Here is a 21911-nt window from a genome sequence, read left to right as displayed (position 1 = left end):
TAAAACTTAGCAGATTTCCCAGTGGTGATGGTCCATCAATGACCCCATTCCTAACCTATCTTCTGCAAGTATAATCTGTGCTACCTCACACTGCCCCTTCCCCTAATCCTGTCTTACTTCGAATGTCCTTTTTCTTTAGCTAATTTCATGTTTTCTTTCTCTTTCTCTCTCCCTCTCCAGCTTTTTTTAATCTTGTCTTCAGCAGCTGCACTAAGTCTAAAGGAGAAGACTGCCATTATAGAAGAGTTAGGGTTCCATATTTCAAACCAGAAACCAACCAATCCCCTCTCTCCCCAAACTGTGTGCACACACACACACACCACACTCAGCAAGTGTTCATGTGTCCCTGTGTGCAGGCAAGAAGCTCTCTCCTGACTTACATGGTATTTTAAATGGAAGTATCTTGTCCTAACCTAACAAGGCAGAAAAAGAACCGTCAGAGCTGGAGAATGGACCAAATGTAACCTCAAAGAGACAACTGCAGGACAACTCACCCAAGTGTAAGTGACTTGGGCAGGAGACCTCAGCCATGGGTGTGGAAGTCCTATTCACAAGTTTTCGTTGAAATCTTTATTTTTTCAACACGAATTCTCCAGTTCAGTGGGTTGACTGTCTACGGCCACTATTAAACATTCTGAATATGGAAGAGAAAGTCAAGCAACATTTGTATCTTCAGAATTCTGCAGACCCCCAGCAATGGAGGAAATGGATTCACTAACACTCAGTGGAGAAGGGAAAGATGAGAGGGGGTTTAAGCTTAGTGAGAGCAAAATTACTCCATTCAACCTTCCAAGGCCAGTTGGGGTTTTGAGAGGGGTTTCTGCTCAACCTGGGATCTGGAGGGAGAGATTCGATGTTGATAAATCTGCCTTGAATTTCTTGGTTTAACTTGCATCAAAATACCATGTGAGTGTGCTCATTCCTATATATCTCTACCATCACCATCCCATTGTCCAGTGTCTCATGAGAGAGCCTTTTTGCATGTTTTCCAGAATCTGTGTTTGTTTTTCCTTTCTTCTCTGTTCTTTTTCTCAAAGGTATGACCAGTCACTGCCCCTCTGGGGCTTTCATTTGCAGGAGAAACATCCCAAAACCAGCACTGTTTAGCTTGATATCTTTCTAATGTCATGTCAATTTTCAATAAAATTCAAAGAAATGTTCAATGGCTGTGTGATTTGATCTTAAACCATTATGTGATGCAGTCCACCATGGTTTGCCTTAGGAGGAGTGACTGACTGGCTGCCTTACAAGTGGGTGACTCGAGGGGCTCAGGGAGGCACCATCAGGCCATATTCAGTCTCCTTAAGTGAGCTGCTATGCCCCCTCCTTCCTCCATCTGAGCTTGAAATTCCCACGGAGCGGGGTGGGGGTGGACCGAAAGTCCTCTACTTTTCCTTCATTTGCGTGGATTTAACTGACTGTTGAGCTCATAAGTGGAGTGCCATATCCTACAGAACAGGATTTGTCTCTCATTTAATACTGTAATGTGAGCATACCGAAAATTCCTGGATATAACTATCCTTTAAGTCTTAAAAAGCGTTCTAAAGATAGCAAGTAGTATTTTATGTCCTGGGTCTACCAGGGAGGGAATCTCCTATTCCCAACTCCCAGCATTAAAGTGGACAAGAGAGAGAGTGGTCAGTTTTCATAAGTCTGCTTGCAGTGACGGTAGGGTCTCCTTTCCTTGGCTTCATTTCTCAGATGGTCAGAAGCTGAGGATGGGAGAGTGGTCCATATCCACTTGGTACCCAGACTTGTAGTAAAGGAGACCGGCCTGCGCCTGCGCAGCTCGCACACTTGGAGGCAGCCTTGTGAGACAACAATCACCTAGTGACGTCACTGAGTAGCGGCAGGGACTGACGTGTGGGAAAACATGCTCTGGAGCCAGCCTTGCTAGCCGTGTGTGCTCTAAGCAAGTCATGTTAAAAACTTCCCTGTAAAAGAATGTCAGTAACTCCTCTGCAGGATGACTGTGAAGACTGCATGAGCTAATGTAAACTAAAGACCCCCGGTGTTCCATAAACGGTATCCCTTATTTAGGATGGAGTTTCTCGTTTACTAAAAGTATCTTAGGTTCCTCTAATGCACCGTTTTTCAATCTCAGCACTGCTGACATTCAAGGACAGAATTCTGTTGTAGGGACCTGTGCACTGTAGCAGCATCCCTGCCCACTAGATGTCAGTAGTACACCACACCACACCACCCCCACAGCTGTGACAACCAAAAATGTCTCTGGACAATGGAGGGCAAAATAGCCCCATCCTGAGAATCATTGCTCTAGGCCAGGAGTAACACTTTTTCTGCAAAAGGCCAGCTGGTAGATATTTTAAGCTTTGTAGGCCATAAGATTTCTGCAACTCTTCAACTGTTACTACAGCACAAAAGCAGCCATAGGTAATATAAAAGGATGAGCATAGCTGTGCACCAATAAAACTTCATCTACAGACATTGAAAGTTAACATTCGCATGTATATTTCATTTTCACACGTCCTGAATTATTTTCTTTTCAACCACTAAAAATGTAAAAACAATTCTTAGCATGAGGGTCATACAATTACAGGTGGTGGAACCAGATTTAACCTGTGAGCCGCGGTTTGCTTACCCCACCTCTAATGCATTTTAGTGCTTGTTAACATATATGAGACTAAAAGTGTTGGAAGCGTTTGGCTGGTCAAAAAACAGAAATGAAGACATGGCTGAAATTTTAATGAAAGTTGGGGAGGGGAATGGATTTAACTAAAATTTGCATATAATTTTGCTAGAGCATGGTTGGAAGGCAGGGGCCTGCTGTGTCAATGAGAGCCTGCTGGGGCATTGCTGAGATGAGAATGCCAACTACCAGGGAGAGAACCTGTCCTCTAACATCCTCAAAAAAGTAAAGCAACCAGGGCTTCTATTTTAAGCTCCGAGGTTAAGCAGTGTCCTCTCCTGTCTGAAGTGCCCCCACTTTGGGAGGTTCATCTCTTTGCTGAAAGTGTTGCAGCAAAATCACCTCTCAAAACCCAGGTTTGTGTGCCCAATGCACACATAAAGCCCAAACATTGAGACAGAGAAAGGTTTATTTGAATTCACCAAAGTGAGAGAAATGTAGAGCAAGATCTCTCAAATCTGTCTCTCCAAAAAGCAAAAGTAGGGAGTTTTAATGCAGCTAGGGAGAAGGGGAAGAGAAGTTCCCGGGAACTGAGAGAGAGGTCTATTCCCTTAGCCGTAGTCAACACTTTTTCACATCAAGTTGACTCCTGGGCCTCAGCAGCTGCTCACAGCTACTTTGGAGACATTCTTTCCTCCTGCGGAACACACTCAGATTCTCCTCAAGGTCCTGAAGTTATCTGTTCCTGCTTGACAAAGACGCAGCACATCAGCAACACGAAATTACATTGTGAGAACAAGGGGTGCTGGGTTGAAGAGCCAACATTCTGTAAAGTATCTCATAATCATGCCTCAGCGAGGTTATCTTTAAAGCAAAAGGCAGAAATTAGATATCTTGTGACTATTGCCATTGTTTAAGCTATCACTGTTTTGTACTCTGTTCTTAACTAGCTATATTCTCCTATTATCTCGAGCAAAGTGTAGTTTCAAACATTTCTTCTGGAACTTGCTTTACAGGCATTCCTTCAGAACATGACTGACATACTTTCTTAATCTTTGACTATAAGCTACATGACCACCAAAGCAATGGAAACATTTAGTTAAGGCCTATATCCTAATTCAGAATTAGATTATTTAATTTGGGGTGACGAAAAAAACTAATGACATTAAAATCACAAGGGGTTGGGCTACAAAAAGACAACTTTCCTGCAAGACTATTCTTTTAAAATTTGAGTACTCCATTATATAATTACTGGGTGTTTTTTTTTCCCTCTTTGCTACTAATAAATGGCACATTAGAACATTAGTACCTCACAGTGGTTTTGCCACCTAGACCTACCTTCCATTGGTGTCCCTATAAGTCCTACACTATACTACCTCTTAGCTTGTTTGGCTTGAGATTTAGAAAGTCCCTGTTCTGGACTCAGTATCTATAAAAAACTATAAGTGTATTTTTTATGTATAGGATTGGCGACAAACTCCTTATCTCTTTAACTCCAAAACTCCATGATTTGGGGCTTAATCGAATTATTTTTCCTTAATCAAAATGGTAAGGGTGTATTGAACACCTCCCAAGGGTTTGGCCCAGTGCCCTAAGCTATGGGGGATTCTTTACATAAATTTAGTTAAATGCTGCTTTTGAGGAACTTGGAGACTGGCCCCATCTATCTACTCAACCATATTTTCCAATACTTTCTGAATACCCAGCCTCCCTCCCAGTACACTCAGTCTCTGCACAAGTCTCTCCCTGAGTTACACAGATATCTGTTGGCTTTGTCTGAAATATCCTCCACTGATTTAAATCCTTTGAGATGTTAAGCTTTCTAAGGGTAGAAACATCATTTATAGCTCTCCAGAGGGCCCAGTACAGTTCTGAACACACAACAAAAAGTGATTAAGAAGTAGCTAGATTGAGATTCTTCACCAGCTGTATGGAACTATTACACTTTCCCAGCATTTAATTTTGAAATTAAGTAACAAGGATAGTAAAAAGTATACCCACATACTCTTGACCCAGATTCACCAGTTCATAACATTTTGCCCCATTTGCTTCATCGTGCGTTCTTTCCCTCTCTTTCTCTGTATATAATGTATACCTAAATAGACATACAATTTTTTTCTAAACCATTTAAAGGTAATTTACACATATCATGGCCCTTTACCCCTAAATATTCCAGTGGGTATTTCCTAATAATAAGGATATTCTCTTACATAACCAGTTATCAACTTTGGTAAATTTAACATCGTTACACTACTTTAATCTATTGAATAATATGCTTTATAGCATTTTTTTCCTTGCCATATAGGATTTGGTCTAGAATCACCCCTTGTGTCCTCTCTGTCTCTAATCTGGAATGAGCTTTCTTTGTCTTTTATGAATTTGATATTTTTGATGTCCCATTTAAAAAATATATTGTTCTCATTTTGGGTCAAGGTGTTGCCCAATTTCTCCCTTATATAATTACTGGGTGTTTTTCTTTTCCCTCTTTGCTACTAATAAACAATCTGTGGGGAGAAATCATAAGTCCATGCAAATATCCTACTCCTCGTAAAAAATTTCCCCCTAGATTTAGCATCTATGGATAATTGTTACCTGAACCAGTCTACAAAATGATTTTCCAACTCCAGCACTCCCTTCGTATTTTCTAACAGGTACATGGTATTCTATTGTAAGCAAAGGCCCTCCCTTGTCCCTCATGATTTGTCTAGATAGACAAGTCTCATTATGGACTTAAGGCTTCCTATTTTTGAATGGTTTATTACTGTCCTTAATAATTTTGGTGCTCAAATTACCAAGATTTAGCCAGTGGGAACTCCTAGCTATTGTTTTTAATCTGTTAGCAAACATTCCTGAAGAGGATATTTTAGTGCATAGTATTCTGGACATGAACATTTGGTGATCTAATATCTGGGACAGCTTATGGGGGTTGTGCTTAGCCAGGCTCCAAGTTTCCCCCTTTCGTCACTCACTGCCTCCTCCACAGAACAGGGCAGGGCAGGAAGTTCAGAGCTGTCAGTATGTGTGTGTGCATGTGTCTGTGTAGTAAAGACAGTAACAGGAACCTGTGTGAGCATGGAGAAAGATGATGGAGGGGTGAATAATGGATGGATACAGCTTTCTGGATTGTTTTAGGATTGCAATGGCTACTTTTATCATCACTCCCTCCTATACCTGTCTTCAGTCATTATTCAGATATTCTACTTCTGGCTTAGGAGTTTCAATTCCTGCTCACTGGGAAATCATCTGTGGTTTGTGAGAAGGGAATGGGCTGCAGAATTTTTCGATCGGAAGGATTACCAGGAAAATAAGGTCATGGATAATCATGCAAATTTTGTTTTGCTTTCTAGAGATGAAACTTTATTCCATAGAGGGACTTACAAATGGAAATCAGTTATGGCTGTTCCAGAGCAAATCACCTCTAACATCAGTTTAATTGCCTTTCATTTTGTAATCCAAGTTCAAAAGTCATTTTGTAATTATTTGTTCCTATGTGATGGACAAATTTTCATCCAAGCTGAGAAGACATAATTTTCATTTTCTCAAATTTTTTTTCTAGGAAAGATGTGTATTGATGGCAATGCTGTTTTTGATGAAGGTTGGCAGCTTAGGCTGAAATAAATCCAACTGTAAAACAACAAATTAGCTTAAAACGTACACTCCAAGAAAATTAATTTCACAAGATTGGGACAACTGGAAAAGCCTTCACACATTCAGCCATTCATTTAACTCAGCAAATACCCATGAACAGCCCACAGTAGCCAGTTGTAGGTGCTAAAAGCAAGACAGATCAGTTTCTTTTTCTCATGGAGTTGACACAGCACAAGGGCAGTCAAACTGTAAAAAAAGTTCAAAAGGTGATACATGCTGTGAAGAAAATCTAAAAAACAAAAATTAGGGCAATGCATACGGGTGAGGGAACACTGGATGAAGAATCAGATGACCTAGATTCTGACCTCAGCTTTGCTACAGTCCCTACAGCCTTTGCAAGTCACTTTACCTCTGCAGCCTTAAATTTCTCATTTATTCAACGATGGTTTGAATTAATGATCTCTAAGCTTCCTTCTTAGTGTCATGTTCTTTGATTTGATAGTTCAAAAACTGCCATTACTTCAATTGACATGAATGCCTACCACAGATTGAAGACAAAACAGTCACTGTGAAACGTGCAAGTCAGGCATGGAAATAAATCATTATGAAACAATGTGAAAAGTGATGTTATTTTCTGCTCTTCTCAGTCCTGTACATCCATACGCATGTGTCCTATAATGAAAAATATGTAATTTAAAAGTTAAACAGGTCAATGGGTCAAAGCCACCTCATGCAGTGGTCCTGCTGCCAGTGAGACACTGGATTTTGTGCAAGACTATTTCAACCCAACCAAGATTGCAATCAGTTCTAGGATAACGGAAAAACTAATTTCTTTTTCCTTTGTTTTTCTGCTATACTGAGCACAGAGTAGGCGCTGTGTCAATCCCTGCTGACAGACACTTATTGACTAACTACTTTAATAACACAGATTGGCAGACAGAAATTGAGGAAACTGACTGGAGCAGACTCACGGCTGGAGTAATACATTAGGCTACAAGGTGATTTCTCCATTTGCTGCTGTGCAGCTGTTAAACCTCTTTTTTTGGGTCCCCTTTTGTATTTTGTAATATTGTGCACGTTTTAAATTGACACAGAAAATACAGAATTATTTGCAATCATTATCAGAGCTGTGTAAGCATGGTGTCTCTATTTGTCAGCAACTGGAATGGAGTATGCACCACAAAAGTGGTTGACTGAGAGGAGGCACTGTGGATCATTTTCTTTGCAAGTTGTTTTATTTTTCCTATTTTTTCACAATAACATACAAAGCTAATGATGCACAACACGCACAGGTTTTCAAGCTATCCTCTAAAACGGCGTTTCGGAGAGCTACCGTTAAAAATAAAGTGTAAAATCCATTCCAAACCCCCTAAGTCCCTCCCAAAGAACACGGTCCCACCGTCTCACCGCTCAGAAAGCCAGGGAAAAACGTCAGGCGTATCACTGCTGCCAGCAATCTTCTGAGGTCGCCTTCCAGGGATTTAACGGAACCATGTTCCAGAACCTCTGAGAACCTTCCAAAATTCTCTTCCCGGAGTCCCCGCCCTCCCCTTGTCGCTGTAGTGCGTCAAAATCCTGTGGTCGTCCTGGGAGAGAAAAAAAGTACGTCGCGCGATATCGGAGACGGGATTTCGAAGTTGGGGACCAGCGGCAGCGCGTGCGCACTGGCCTCACAACCTCGGGGCGGCACGCGGGTAGGTAGGCTGGAACCCAGAGGAGGGGGAGCAGAGTGTGCTGGTGTCTTTTTTCCCCTCCTCCCCGCGCAGCGCGTGGGTCTGCGGGTGGCTAGAAGTGCGGAGCGCCGTGTCTGGCGCGGCGTCCCCAGCGCGCGCGTGTCTACGGCGGGCGCCCTTCTGCTCTTCCACGAGTTGGAGGAGTGCAGCGGGCGTGCGCCCCGGAGTCGGGACGTGAGCGCCTTTTCCTCTTTAACGGTTACCCCCCCCCCAACACACACACCCCAGTACCCTGAGAATTGATCTTCACGCCACGGCGCGCCCCTCCTCTCCCAGCCCCTCCCACCGAGTCCTGTTCCCGCTCGCTCCTGGTCGGTAGTCGGCTTCATCCCTGGGGGCCCTGCTTGGGGGCGGAGAAGATGGCTGGCGGACGTCTGCTGTTGGGGGGCGACTTCCTGTCGCCTCCGCCGCTGCCCCCCCTCCCTCCGCCGCCGCTGCCGCCCCTCCCGCCGCCCCCGCCGGAGCCAGTGCTGGAGCAGTGGCGCTATAGCCACGAAAGTGACTGGCAGTGGGCTCTGCGGCGCAGCTTCATCTGTCGGCACCTGCATAGCTATCCCGGTGCTGCGCTTGACCAACTCCTCGCGCTCTCCGCCGCTTGGACCAACCACGTTTTCCTGGGCTGCAGGTGAGGAAGGTGTGCCGGTCGTGTTAAGGGACTGGAGTAGGGGATCGGTGATGCGGGTCATTCGGGCTGAGCGACGGAGTAGGGGATCAGTGATGGGGATCGGGATAAGGACGGGGGCAGGATAGGAATGAGAGCTTAGAGGTTGGAGATTTGGAGATTCTGGAGCAAACTGCTGGCCTGGGGAGAGGGTTGGCCAAGTGAGGTGGCAGGGGATAACAGCCAGAAGGGTGCGGGCATAGCGGGAGCGGCCCCCTCCAGGACCCGGGATAGAGATAAATCTGCGCCTGGAAGAGTGTTGTTGAGAGGTGATCGTTGTGGCGAGGATTCTGGAGGGCGTGGGAAATGGCGAATAGCAGAACCTCGGACCTGCGTAGGACCTTCCAAGGATGCGGTATCCGCAGAGAATATTCTCTCCTGGGGGTTTCGAGGATCTGTGGATCGGGGGTGGGGGAGCTGCGGGGTGGCGGTTTATTCCTAGTTTCCTTCGGGCCACTCTCTATCCCCATTAAATAAAACAACAGCCCCTCAGCTGAATTTTACTATCTCCTCCTGAGGAGGCAGTTGGTATGAGGTCTCACAGCCGCAGGATCCGCCTTGCTTGTGGATTTGCGCATAATGTGTCTGGACGCAAACAAAGAAATTGATATATCTACTATAAAAATGGATTGCCCTCCTTACACCTTAAATGTGATCAAAAGGATTAACATTTGGCCTCGGTGAGGTTTTAGGTGTGTGTATGTGTATGTTTCACCCCCTTTTTCTAGAACCTAGTGCACATTCTGTACAGGCCTCTCTGAAAGCTCTTTGCATTTCATGGAGACTGCAGTATGGTTCCAACGCATTTTTTTTTAACTGACTACTTGGATTTCTGTCCTTCAGAACCCCAGTCGGCCTTATGCTAATCATTCTTTGATAGACTGAGAGGCTTCTTTTATTTGACACTCCTGCCTCATGGTGAATTTTTTATTAGGAAGAGAAATTCTGGAAGACAATCAGATCAAATTCAGCCAATTCACTTCCAGGAATGACTAACAGATACAGAAAAATAGGATTGTTTACTCCTGCCCTTAATTGTTGAACATATTTTCCAGTGTGATACTTTGCTTTCATCACAAAATTTATTTTTTTCTATTGTCTCTGGGTTAGTGTAATTTCTGCCTCCCGAGGTGATTATTTCACTGGAGGAGCTGGTTTCCACTGGTCAAGCCTAACTTATTAATCAAGTCAGATAATTGACCTTCATTTAACAATATTCTTGCAGTTGAAAAGGTACCTTTATCATAGATCTCCTTAATATTACAGAAGGATGTGGGGAATCTGAATCCTAATATATATATATATACATATATATATATATATATATATATATATATATATATATATATATATATAACGTAGGAGAATAACCACCCTTTGTGTTAATGAATCTCACCATCCCATAAGAATTTAAGCTCCTTTGGGGAAAGAGTTTTTCCTTCCTTGTTCACATCTTTATCCTCAGTGCCTAGAAGAGTTCCTTCTGCATAATAACTGCTCAGTGACACATATGTGGAACGAATGGATGAATATAGCTTTATAATGTACAAAATATTTAAAATATCTCTCGCTTAATGCAACAACCTTGAGAATTAGGTGGTGTCTCATTTTTACAGCTAAATCAATGGGGGCCAAGAAGTTAAGTAACTTTTCCAGGCTCCCACAGTTAGGGCTAGGACCCAGGCCTTCTGATGCTCTTTCCACTGGGATTTGGGAAGTGTGGACCAGGAGTGAAAGCAAGTAACTGACACAACCCATGGTCGTTATTATATCTCAGGATTTCATTCCGAGGATGGCAGCCTTAAACATATATAGGACATTAAAAAACATAAACCAGGCCAGTGGCAATCAGTGTTAAAAACTCAAGAATTCAGGGCATTTGTGTGTGTGTGTGTGTGTGTGTGTGTGTGTGTGTGTGTGTACGTACTTGCCCAAGCACATCTGTGTCTATAGTATGTCTACTATAGTTATCGTGTGACATTGTAATTGTCAGTTCAGTCAATACAAGTTGCCATAACATTATCAAATAGCATAATAGAAGAGTAGTGTTTGCGTTACATCTAACTTAGATATAGGAGAAAGAAGGGGCAATAAAGAATATTAGAAGCTAGGGCCCAAGTGCAGTCTTCCACTTTTGTCAGGCTTTATGTTAGCTGTCATGTTCAGGTGGGGAAAATCTATATTCCAGCACTTGTTAATGTTGATGTTGGCAGAGCTCTTGTTTTCTGGTCTATTCTGTGACAGAAGGCTCTTTTCTCTCAAGGGAACTGCAGAATACATGGTAAAACAGACTATACTAAACTAAATTTTTGATTCGTTGTTCAAGGGCCATCTCTTGACTTTTAAAACTGATTGTAAACAGTAGGAGGGAACTGGTTTCACTTTTTTTCCCATATAGTGGGACTTTCTGTGTTCTGTTTTAGTTGGGGCTGAAATAACTCCTAGGTCAAGGATATCTTTGAAAACTCCTTGATCATAAGACTAAGCCAGGAGGAGCTCAGATGTGCAGGGAGGCAAAACCATGCTTCATTTCTTTTGGTGATAGTAGTGATTTTCAAGGAACAGATTTAAATATCTTATTAACTCTTTAACAGCGTTTCTTAAACCTAGGCAGGCATCAGCATCATCCATCAGGCTTGTTAAAAAGACACATTGCTGGGCTTCATTCCCCAGGGTTTCTGATTCAGTAGGTCTGAAGTCTGGACCCAGAATTTCAGAATTTGCATTTCTAACAAGATCCTCTGTGATGCTGATGATCAGGTGATGCCATCCAGGGATTACACTATGAGAACCACTGCTTTATAGGATAAAATAAAGCAATGTTTTTCAATCTGCTTTTTGATTATTTTTCCAGGCAACCAGAAAGCTCAGATAGCTGAAATTATTTCTCTTTTTTGTCTGTTTCATAAAAGTAAACAACCTGTCAAGAATTTATTCTGCAAACAATTTCTAAAATATATCTTGTTGCTAATGAAAAGTTAGTACAGTCTTCTAATCAACTACATCTATAGCACTTACACAATTGTTCATATGAATGCCTAAGGATCTTTGTAATTCTTAAAAATTGTAGATAATGTGTATATATTTTTATTTAATAAAACAGAATGTTTGGTTAATTGGAACATTCAGTTTTCCAATCGTTCTTCATCACTAGGATTAGAAGTAAAATCCTGGCCTGTTCGTTGAGAGATTAACCAATCCGGAAAGTATATCTTAAAGTGAAACCAACTTTGCCACCTCGATTACTTGTCTCCTCCTTACTGGTGTGAGACTGGTATTTGGAAAGCAGATGCCAGCAGACTTATGCTGTGAAACTAACTGCACATAGTAGGAAGAGGGCATCAGTTGCCAGCTAATGAAGTGTGAGTGGGAGTTTTCAAAAGATTTATCAATAATCTGGTTGTATGTTAAACTCATTTATGATGTTAGGAGTCTTAAAAATAGTTTTGAATAAATTTATACTTGGAAATTCTAATCTTTGCTGAGTTTTCAATCTTTGCTCAAATTTTTTATTTGGATCTAGTAGACCCAGTTTAATATATTTAAAAATTTTTGAAAGCATCTATTACTGAATATTTATTAGATTTCAGGTGCCACTGTATATCATAAGTACACACATATATGTACTTGTCTTTGTTCGAGAATATGAGATTCATGAATTCAGATGTCTTTGTCCATTAGGAATCATCTTTTTATGTGCTAGACATGGTGGGACAGTGAGTAGCATCTTGATTTCCAAAAGTTTGGTACGTAATAAGCTACTTTTGAAAATCCTAAAGATATGCTGGGGTTTTTTTGATTTTCCTTTTTAAGCATTTACAACCAAATGGTTAACAGACTGAAAGATATATGCATGCATCTTAAAATTACTATATTAGACTTGCCTTAATGATACTTTACATCATGGTCCCTCCAAAAGTAGAATACTATATAGCCATTAAATCTCATATGATAATGAGAAAAAGCTTACAATATAGTAAATTAAGAACCAAAAAAAACTCCACCAGACCATAAATCAGCATAGATGACTGATAGTGATAGAGGGGGCAGTAGTATGGAAAACAAAAAGGAATAAAACATAAACCCCAAAATGTTAGTGAACTTATCATTGGTTGGATTTGTAGGTGCTTTTCTTGGTGGAGTCCCTAAAACTTCTGTAGTAAAGGTGTTACTTTTAAATCCACCACCGAAAAATACACTATGGAAAACTGAGTAATGAAGGCTTTACTGGTCTTGGCTCATTGCAAATTTGTGGAACCACTTCTCTACTCACTGGAAAATTTTAGAAATGGGAATGAAATCCTAGTGGTCTTAATTAAAGATTCTAGATTGATATTTGTATTCTTAGAATAATCAAATGTTAGGCACTGTATGGTCTTTTCCATTATTGTTTGAGCTGGTTGGGCTTCTTCAGTATAACTTCCTAACATACCTTGGAAATTGGACTCCCAAATCTGAATGGAAGTGATATATAGAACATATGGCGTTTTAGGCTATGCTTTCCGACATTTGGGTAAGAGTGAAGGAAAGTAAAATAACCTTGGCATTTAAATACTGGTGTCAGCAGCAGCAGTAGCAATTATCAGTTTGAAGTGCAGGTTACTTACTACTGGGCTAGGTTCCAGTAATTAGTGAAGGCCACCATGTCTTGAGGTCTCTGCTTTGCAAGGAAGGGGTATCTGATGGGTATGGAACCTATTGTGCTGAAAATGGAAAATGTTACCTTCATTTAAGTTCAGAATCTATTCATGTAAAGGTGTGGTAAGTACTTATTTTCAAAACTTTCTTCCCAAATGCCACCAGGAGTCTTTTTTGGTCATAGGCTGGAAAAGGCTCTGAAGGTAGGAAGGGTGAGTAGATTGCCATAATAACAAAAACTTTACTTGAGCCCATGTTTTTGTTTATCTGCAGTAAAATGATATTCTGTCAAGCAGGCAATCTACTTCTTAAGGAGCCATTTTTAAAATTCTTTGTTTTAAAGCTTCTTATTATGGAAAAAATCAAATACATATAAAAGTAGAAGAGTTTAATAAAGCACCCATGTACCCATCACTCGACTTTAACAATGAGCAACAGTCTGTCATGCCATCCTACTTGTTTCATCTATTTTGTCTCCAGGTTTTTCATTTTTTGTTTTTTGGGGTTTTTTTTTGGTGGGAGATAGTCTGGAATATATTTAAGAAAATTTGACATAATTTCCCCTGCGAATATTTATTCAGTATGTATCTGTACCAGATAAGAGTCATAATACCTTTATTCACACTTAACAAAATTAGCAATAATTTCTTGAAATTATCCAATGCCTAGTTCATGTTCAATTTTTTTCCATTTGTCTCAAAATATCTTTTTTCAGTTGGTTTATTTGATTCATGATCCAAACAAGGTCCACACATGGTATTTGGTTGATCTGTCTCCTTTAACCTATAACAGTTTCTTTCCTTTTATTTTCATGTTACTTATTTGATGAAGAAATTGGGTTGTCACACAGTGTTTCTCTCGTTCTGGATTTGGCTAGCTATAACCAGCCAGATATATTCTTGTGGTGTTTAACATGTTTCTGGGAGTTAAGGACTTGATTAGGTTCGGGTTAAATTATTTGGTGGGCAAGGATACTTTATAGATATTTCTTTGTATGGCCTGTCATCACATCAGGGGGCCATATGTCTACTTGTCCCATTTTTAGTGGTATTAACATAAAGTTCCTTGCCAACTTTTTTTTTAATTGAAATTTTTATTGAGATAATTGTAGATTCACATGCAGTTGTACAAAATAATATAAAGGCATGCCCTGTACTCTTTATCCAGTTACCCCAAAGGTAACACTTTGTAAAATTATTGTATAATATCATAACCAGGATAATGTTACAGTTCACTGATTTTACTTAAATTCCCCCAATTTTACTAGTACTTGTGTGTGTGTATGTGTGTATGCTATACAGTTTTATCACATGCATAGGTTTGTGTATCCACTATTACAGTCAAGATTGAACAGTTCCCATACCACGAAGATCCCTTATGTTTTATAACCATGTTCATTTCCCTCCCACTCATACACAATATTGTTATGTCAACAGTTTATTCCTTTTTATTACTAAGTAGTGTTCCATAGTATGCATATACTGGAGTTTAATCATTCACTTGTTGAAGGACATCTGGGCTGATTGCAGTGTTTGACTGTTACAAATAAAGATGCCATGAATATTTGTGTACAGGTTTTTGCATGAATGTAAGTTTTCATTTCTCCAAGATAAATGCCCAAAAGTGCAATTGGTAGGTCATATGGTAATTACATGTTTAATTTTACAAGAAACTTTCAAGTTGTTTTCCAGAGTGGCTATACTATTTTATATTTCCATCAGCAATGTATAAGTGATCCAGTTTCTCTGCATCCTTGCCAGCATTTGGTGTTGTCACTATTTTTATTTTAGCCATTGCAATAGGTATATAGTGATATCTCATTGTTTTTAAATTGCATTTTTCTGATGGCTAATGATATAAAACATCTTTTCATGTGCTTATTTGCAATCTGTATTTCCTATTTGGGGAAATGTTCTGTTCATGTCTTTTGTTTGTTTTTTAACATGATATATTTTTTACTGTTGCATTTTGAGAGACCTTTATACTAGATACTAGTTTTTTGTAAAGTGTGTGGTTTGCAAATATTTCTCCAAGTTTATAGCTTGTCTTTTCTTCTTCACAGGGCCTTTTGAAAGCAAGTTTTAAATTTTTATGAAGTCTGTTTTATCAGTTTTTCCTTTTATGGATCATGCTTTTGGTGTCGAGCATAAGAACTGTTTGTCTAGCCCTAGATCCTGAAGATTTTCTCCTGTGTTTTTTATGAAAGTTTTATAGTTTTACATTTAGGTCCATGATACATTCTGAATTAACTTTTGTGTAAGGTTTAGATTGAAGTTTTCTTTGTTTGTTGCCTATAAATGCCCACTTGCTCCATCACCATTCATTGAAAAGGTTGTTCTTCCGTCCAATGACTTGCTTTTGCAGCTTTGTCAACACTCAGTTGAGCATGTTTGCATGGGTCTATTTCTGGGTCCTTCACCATCAGCCTTTCACCTTATAGGCTTAGTAGCCACTGATGACCATTTGTTATTGTATTATGTGTTGCAAAATGGTAGTAGCCTTATCAGCTCTTCATTTAGTACCTGGCCACTTCTGTAAAATATTTTCTTCATCAGGTCTTTCATTATTCTGAGGTATAATTTGTACGGGAGAACACCAGATAACTACTTGCTTTCTTCCTTTAACATTACCCATTTCTAGAATAATGATTTGATTCCCTACAACCCTCTAAGGGTGACCAATAATGAGTTTATAAGTATCATTATGAACTAATGGATTTTTAACGTATTTTATGTGCCTCAGTCTACTGCGGTTATTGTTCGTATTGATACTCAAGTTGGCTTGCTTTGCCAGTAGGAGTCTATTAAGTTGGCTTTTGAGTCCATTTGACACAACTCCTGAAGTTTTTGACAGCTTCCTTGTTTTCAGGGACAAAAATACCTTCCAGGTTCATCTTATACATTTCTTGCCCCAGACTTGGGATCAGCCATTTCTCTTAAGGACCTTGATTCTTTTTCATGGGAAATGATTAAGAACACAATCTGCATGTTAACAGCCCAGCAGCTCTTTATACTTAGTACTTTTATAAATATATAAATGTAATTATTTACATGTAATATATGCATATATATGATAGAGAAAATAAATCATGAGTTTATATGGATACTTTCGATTCAAACTTAAAGGTATTCGCTTAAATTTCTTGATTTTTATGTTTGTGTGTCTTATAATGACAGTAACATAACTACTCACTTGATAAGTGAGTATTTTAGGGCATATTCTTCAGTTTTGTAGCCAAGGTACTCTATTGATATAGTCCTGTGGGAACAATTATAAGCTTGGCTTATTTAGAAACTTAAAAAAATAACCTGCATGCTTATGCTTATCTGTTTTAACTTTAGATTACTTTAATTTAAATAGGTACAGCCCACGCTTGATGGAAAAAATTCTCCAAATGGCTGAAGGTATTGATATTGGGGAGATGCCTTCATATGATCTGATGCTGTCCAAACCTTCCAAAGGTCAAAAACGTCACCTCTCAACATGTGATGGTGAGTATACTTGTTTGTGGAAGGTAGAATTTGAAGAAACAGCATGGCTTCTTTTTTTTTAATGATATGAGTGTGGTATATGATTTGAAATAACATTAGTAACATTGGATCTTATGGAAATGTAAAAGAGTTTTAACTTTTAGTTGTGTACGGTGTTGTTTTTGTTGTTTTGAGGATGCTAAATAGAACTGAAAATTAAGATACTGAAGTCACATTATAATCCTTGAAGTCCATGCCATGGAACCTCCCTCTAAATAGAAAAACCTTATACTCTGATCATTTGAGCATCTAAGTAACTAAATCCTCTTGGATGAGTGCAAGATGGAACAGCTTTCCAGTGAACAGTGTTGTAGGGAGGAAGCTCTAGTGTCTGGTATAGCCTCATCGGAGAGTTCTTTCATAGCTTTAAATTTGATATCCCTCATAAATCATTAGTTTCCACCTGTTGTTTGTCCTAGAAATAAAATAGAGCAAATGCCCTTTTGTGCAGGATAGGTCAAAGCTAAGATTTTGAAGTTGAAAACCTTTGGAATCTTTTAATAATTATTTTTATTTGATTTTTAGTCACAACTGTATAAAACACCACCAGAGTCACTCATCTCTGATACAAAAGAGAGAGACATTGTAAATGCCTCTATTCATCATCTTGGTTGCATTAGAGCCATCTGTTCCATTTGCAATCCTTAAGAAGAAAGTGGTTTATTTTCAGCACAGGTAGTATGAGATTATACTGGAACGACCTCTTACTCAGTGTACTTCACCTGTGCTATAACCCAGATGCAAAAACGTCTACCATTCGTGCGTGGTGGTGACCTGCATGCTTGTTTCAATGGCATATTTTCTATCCAGTCTCTTCCCTTACATGTGGAAGGACAGAAAGCATCCCTCCTTATGGTGGAATCTTACATTGATAAATTTGAGTCCCTTCACTTAAATAACCTGAAGTTTTTGTGATGGGAAGTATCCTGTACCAACAATGCAGCTTGCAAATAATGTGGTTGGTACTGTTTTCCTGCTGGGTTCTTTTGAAATATTCCCTATTTAATGAATTGTAAATTTCACTCATTCTATAGGTCAAAATCCTCCTAAAAAGCAAGCCGGTTCCAAATTCCATTCAAGACCTCGTTTTGAGCCTGTACATTTTGTAGCTAGTAGTTCAAAAGATGAAAGACAGGAAGATCCTTATGGTCCTCAAACAAAAGAGGTAAATGAACAGACACATTTTGCCAGCATGCCAAGAGACATCTACCAAGATTATACTCAAGATTCTTTCAGTATACAAGACGGAAATTCTCAGTATTGTGATTCATCAGGATTTATTTTCACAAAAGACCAGCCTGTAACAGCCAACATGTATTTTGACAGTGGGAACCCTGCCCCAAGCAATGCATCACAGCAGGCAAACTCTCAGTCAGCTCCTGAGCCTTTACCATCACAGACATTTCCTGAGTCAGTGGTAGCCGAGAAGCAGTATTTTATTGAAAAATTAACAGCGACTATCTGGAACAACCTTTCTAATCCAGAGATGACTTCCGGATCTGATAAAATTAATTATACATATATGTTAACACGTTGTATCCAGGCATGTAAGACAAATCCTGAATATATATATGCTCCTTTAAAAGAAATCCCTCCTGCTGACATCCCCAAAAATAAAAAACTTCTAACAGATGGTTACGCTTGTGAAGTTAGATGCCAAAATATCTACTTAACTACAGGTTATGCTGGCAGCAAGAATGGGTCCAGGGATCGAGCTACTGAGCTAGCTGTAAAACTCTTGCAGAAACGTATTGAAGTTAGAGTTGTCCGACGGAAATTCAAGCACACAATTGGAGAGGACCTTGTGGTGTGTCAGATTGGCATGCCTTCACATGACTTTCCTCCAGCTCTGAAACCACCAGAAGAGCTGGTGGTGCTGGCTAAAGATGCTTCTGGGCAGCCAATTTTTAATGCTTCCGCCAAACACTGGACCAATTTTGTTCTTACAGAAAATGCAAACGATGCAATTGGTATCCTTAACAATTCTGCCTCATACAACAAAATGTCAGTTGAATACAAATATGAGATGATGCCAAATCGCACATGGCGTTGTCGAGTGTTTTTGCAAGATCATTGCTTAGCTGAAGGTTATGGAACCAAAAAAACAAGTAAACATGCAGCTGCTGATGAGGCTTTGAAAATCCTTCAAAAAACACAGCCCACTTACCCAGCTGTCAAAAGTTCACAGTGCCAAACAGGCTCTTCACCCAGGGGATCTGGCAAGAAGAAAGATATAAAGGATCTTGTAGTTTACGAGAATTCTTCAAATCCTGTGTGCACGCTGAATGACACAGCTCAGTTTAACCGGATGACAGTTGAATACGTCTATGAAAGAATGACAGGCCTCCGATGGAAATGCAAGGTGATTCTAGAGAGTGAAGTAATTGCAGAAGCAATTGGGGTGAAGAAAACTGTCAAGTATGAAGCTGCTGGAGAAGCTGTGAAAACCCTCAAAAAGACCCAGCCGACTGTCATTAACAACTTGAAGAAAGGAGCTATTGAAGATGTGATTTCAAGAAATGAAATTCAGGGCCGCTCAGCGGAGGAAGCTTACAAACAACAAATCAAGGAAGATAACATAGGAAATCAGCTGCTGAGAAAGATGGGTTGGACAGGTGGTGGATTAGGTAAATCTGGTGAGGGCATTCGGGAGCCAATCTCTGTCAAAGAGCAGCATAAGCGGGAAGGGCTTGGGCTTGATGTAGAGAGGGTAAATAAAATAGCCAAGAGAGATATTGAACAGATCATCAGAAACTACGCCCGCTCTGAGAGCCACACGGATTTGACTTTCTCTACAGAGCTGACTAATGACGAGCGGAAGCAAATACATCAGATTGCCCAGAAGTATGGGCTCAAGAGTAAGTCTCACGGGGTAGGCCATGACAGGTACCTGGTGGTAGGTAGAAAAAGACGGAAGGAAGACCTACTAGATCAGCTCAAACAGGAAGGCCAGGTAGGGCATTATGAGCTTGTGATGCCTCAAGCAAACTGAGATCTAATTAATTTATTTCGTAAATGCCTGACGAGGCAGATTTGTGAATTAAATGCTACATGTTCTGGTTGCAGAGTATCTTCATTCTTAAGATGTTTCACCTTGTTCATTTCATATAGTGCTTTATTAGATATTGGAACCTGAAAAATTCTGTCCACTTGTATTAGCTTAATCCAGCAGATAATACTGTGCAGTTACTGTTTGTGTCTTTGATACTGCTGTGTCCCTCAGATTTTAGTAGTTTGTACAAAGAGAGAGTGCATATCCAAATGGAATTTCACCCTGAGAAAGAAATTCCTATTTTAAAGGGCATAGCACAGCAATCTGCAACATGTAAAGTTGATATTGACCATAATAAAACTGCAGTCTTAATTCCAGACTTAAAATGTCAGATCATTTTGTATTATCTATTTTCATCTTTGTGTGGAGCCAGTTATAGAATGTTTAACAGTAAATTGTGCTGTACGTGTAAATGTCCTTACTAACTAAATGATGTAAAACTTTCTTAAAGTAATTTAAAGTGTCTGCTTATTTATAACTTCTACCATGTGGTTTTCAGAATATTGGAAGTAATTTACTGTACCTTGTGACATATCAGTTTTAACAAATTCTAGTCTTCATGAGAGCACTACTTGAGAGAGCACTTGAAAAGTTTCAGAAATTTTAATTTAATCTGAAGAAAGGAAGCTGGAACTGTATGTTCTTGGTGCCTTGCAGAGACTCACAGCAACTCTCCATTATAGCTTTCACATGGTTTGGATGTAAAGCACATCCAAGGTGGCCACAGCTGTGGTGGAGCTCGGTAAAAGATTGAAGATACATTGGTGCTTTGATGAAAAGGTCAGTTGGCTGGTCCCTCTCTCAAAAAGCTTATTAAGCTCCAAAAGCCAACTTTGTATCATATTTAAAATGGCTATTTTCACTTATTTCTGGAATGTAAAAAAAAAGTGTATAAAAAGAATTACTGTGTGCTTCCTGAAATAAAAAGGAGCCAAAGTTGATCAAAATGGTAGTGTGTTTATTTTGGGGCAGCAGCCTAGCCGCGACACTTGGGTCTTTGGAGAGGGGAAGTGGTCTTTGCACCAGATATTTCAACACCAGAGCACATGTGGATGAACATAATGACTTAGCAGATAGGAAATGCTTATCAGTCACCTGTCACATGTTTCCTATGGACCAACATGCTGGCTGCTATTTAATTTTACGTGATTTTGTATCTCAGATAAATCAAGTATTAATATTCACACTATCATTGTGAATATTAATATTGATAGTTAAACACCTCCAATGAAATATTTAGAACATTAGGTTGTTTACAGTGTCTTAAAACATTTAGTACCATACTTGACATGTAATTGGCCCACAATATACAGCAAATTCCTTTCTCCCTTTTTTACTATTTTACATTAAGAGGCTATCTTTTGTAGTTAAATCAATATGTTAAAACTATAAAGGGATTAACTTTTATACCCAGATGTCTGTAACTTTTAGTCACCTATAATAATTAACAGTATGTGATACTTGCTTTCCACTAACCCTTCCTACAGTGTGTGTGGCCTTTCTTAGTGTTGGTAGGAAGATAAGTGGGGTGTGCATTTTACTCGGCACTTAATATTTTTTAACACTGGCAAAGGGAACTAAGCTAAAATGTTTATAGGTTTTATAGGATTTTTTTTTACCTACAAGGCTCATACCCACCTTGAGAAGCTATGGTTCAATTAGTGAATTATAAAAGTCAAACTTCAGTTCTCTTGAGTAAAAGTGGCTTTGGGGATTAAGGAGTATGAAAACTCATTTCTCTCTTTATGTTTCTTTCCTCTTTAGAGTGATTTTTTTGGGAGGTTGGGGGGTAGGGTAATTTTACATATAAATCTGGTTTATCTAGATAAATTCAACAGAACAGAGTATTAATGTAGTTACAGTTAAGGCTCCCAATACTTGGGTCAAATATATATTTGGTTCTGGATATGAGGATCTAGATTTCCCACCTTCTTAGATCAGCTTTGGTATTGATATAGAAATAGGATGAAAGCCCTTTGCTTGAGAATAAAATAATGTTGAGAAATGGGTTTGACAGGAAAGCTGCTGACAGCCTTGCTATTTTGTCCCTTATTTGTTGATTTCTGTAGTTTCCCATTCTTTGAAATAGCAGTCATTTTTAACCCAATAACCTTTCTAT

At 39.5% G+C, this 21911-nt stretch overlaps 2 protein-coding genes and 1 long non-coding RNA gene across 9 annotated transcripts in view; 2 read left to right on the top strand and 1 right to left on the bottom strand.

The window, feature by feature from the left end:
- SEPTIN6 (septin 6) overlaps positions 1–1163 on the top strand; it is a 70154-nt gene extending 68991 nt beyond the window's left edge. For 3 of the 5 annotated variants that reach the window (XM_016137272.2, XM_016137323.2, XM_016137349.2), the window contains one exon: positions 181–1163. In XM_016137272.2, coding sequence (XP_015992758.1) covers positions 181–392 — 212 coding nt within the window. In that variant the 3' untranslated portion in view covers positions 393–1163. The remainder of the gene's footprint in view (positions 1–180) is intronic. The other 2 variants (XM_016137364.2, XM_016137384.2) reach the window with 1 other exon arrangement.
- Positions 1164–2685: 1522 nt separating this feature from the next.
- LOC107506641 lies at positions 2686–8253 on the bottom strand. Of its 2 annotated transcripts, none has more exons than XR_001595970.2 (4): positions 8143–8253; positions 7586–7764; positions 6746–6850; positions 2686–3338 (listed from the first exon to the last, which is right to left on the bottom strand). It is a non-coding gene; the product is annotated as an uncharacterized LOC107506641 (long non-coding RNA). The 2 variants fall into 2 exon arrangements; XR_001595968.2 differs by having other exon boundaries at positions 2686–3335.
- On the top strand, positions 7815–20739 carry NKRF (NFKB repressing factor). Of its 2 annotated transcripts, none has more exons than XM_016137264.2 (3): positions 7815–8536; positions 16571–16701; positions 17775–20739. In XM_016137264.2, the coding sequence occupies exons 1-3, from the start codon at positions 8271–8273 to the stop codon at positions 19730–19732; spliced, it is 2355 nt and encodes a 784-aa protein (XP_015992750.1). In that variant the 5' UTR covers positions 7815–8270; the 3' UTR covers positions 19733–20739. The 2 variants fall into 2 exon arrangements, with proteins under 2 accessions (XP_015992750.1, XP_015992753.1); XM_016137267.2 differs by having other exon boundaries at positions 7852–7872.
- Positions 20740–21911: the final 1172 nt, after the last annotated feature.

Source organism: Rousettus aegyptiacus, unplaced genomic scaffold (assembly GCF_014176215.1).
Source record: "Rousettus aegyptiacus isolate mRouAeg1 unplaced genomic scaffold, mRouAeg1.p scaffold_m13_p_9, whole genome shotgun sequence".
In the NCBI taxonomy this organism is placed as follows: Eukaryota; Metazoa; Chordata; class Mammalia; order Chiroptera; family Pteropodidae; genus Rousettus; species Rousettus aegyptiacus.
This window is presented reverse-complemented; position numbering and strand designations above follow the sequence as displayed.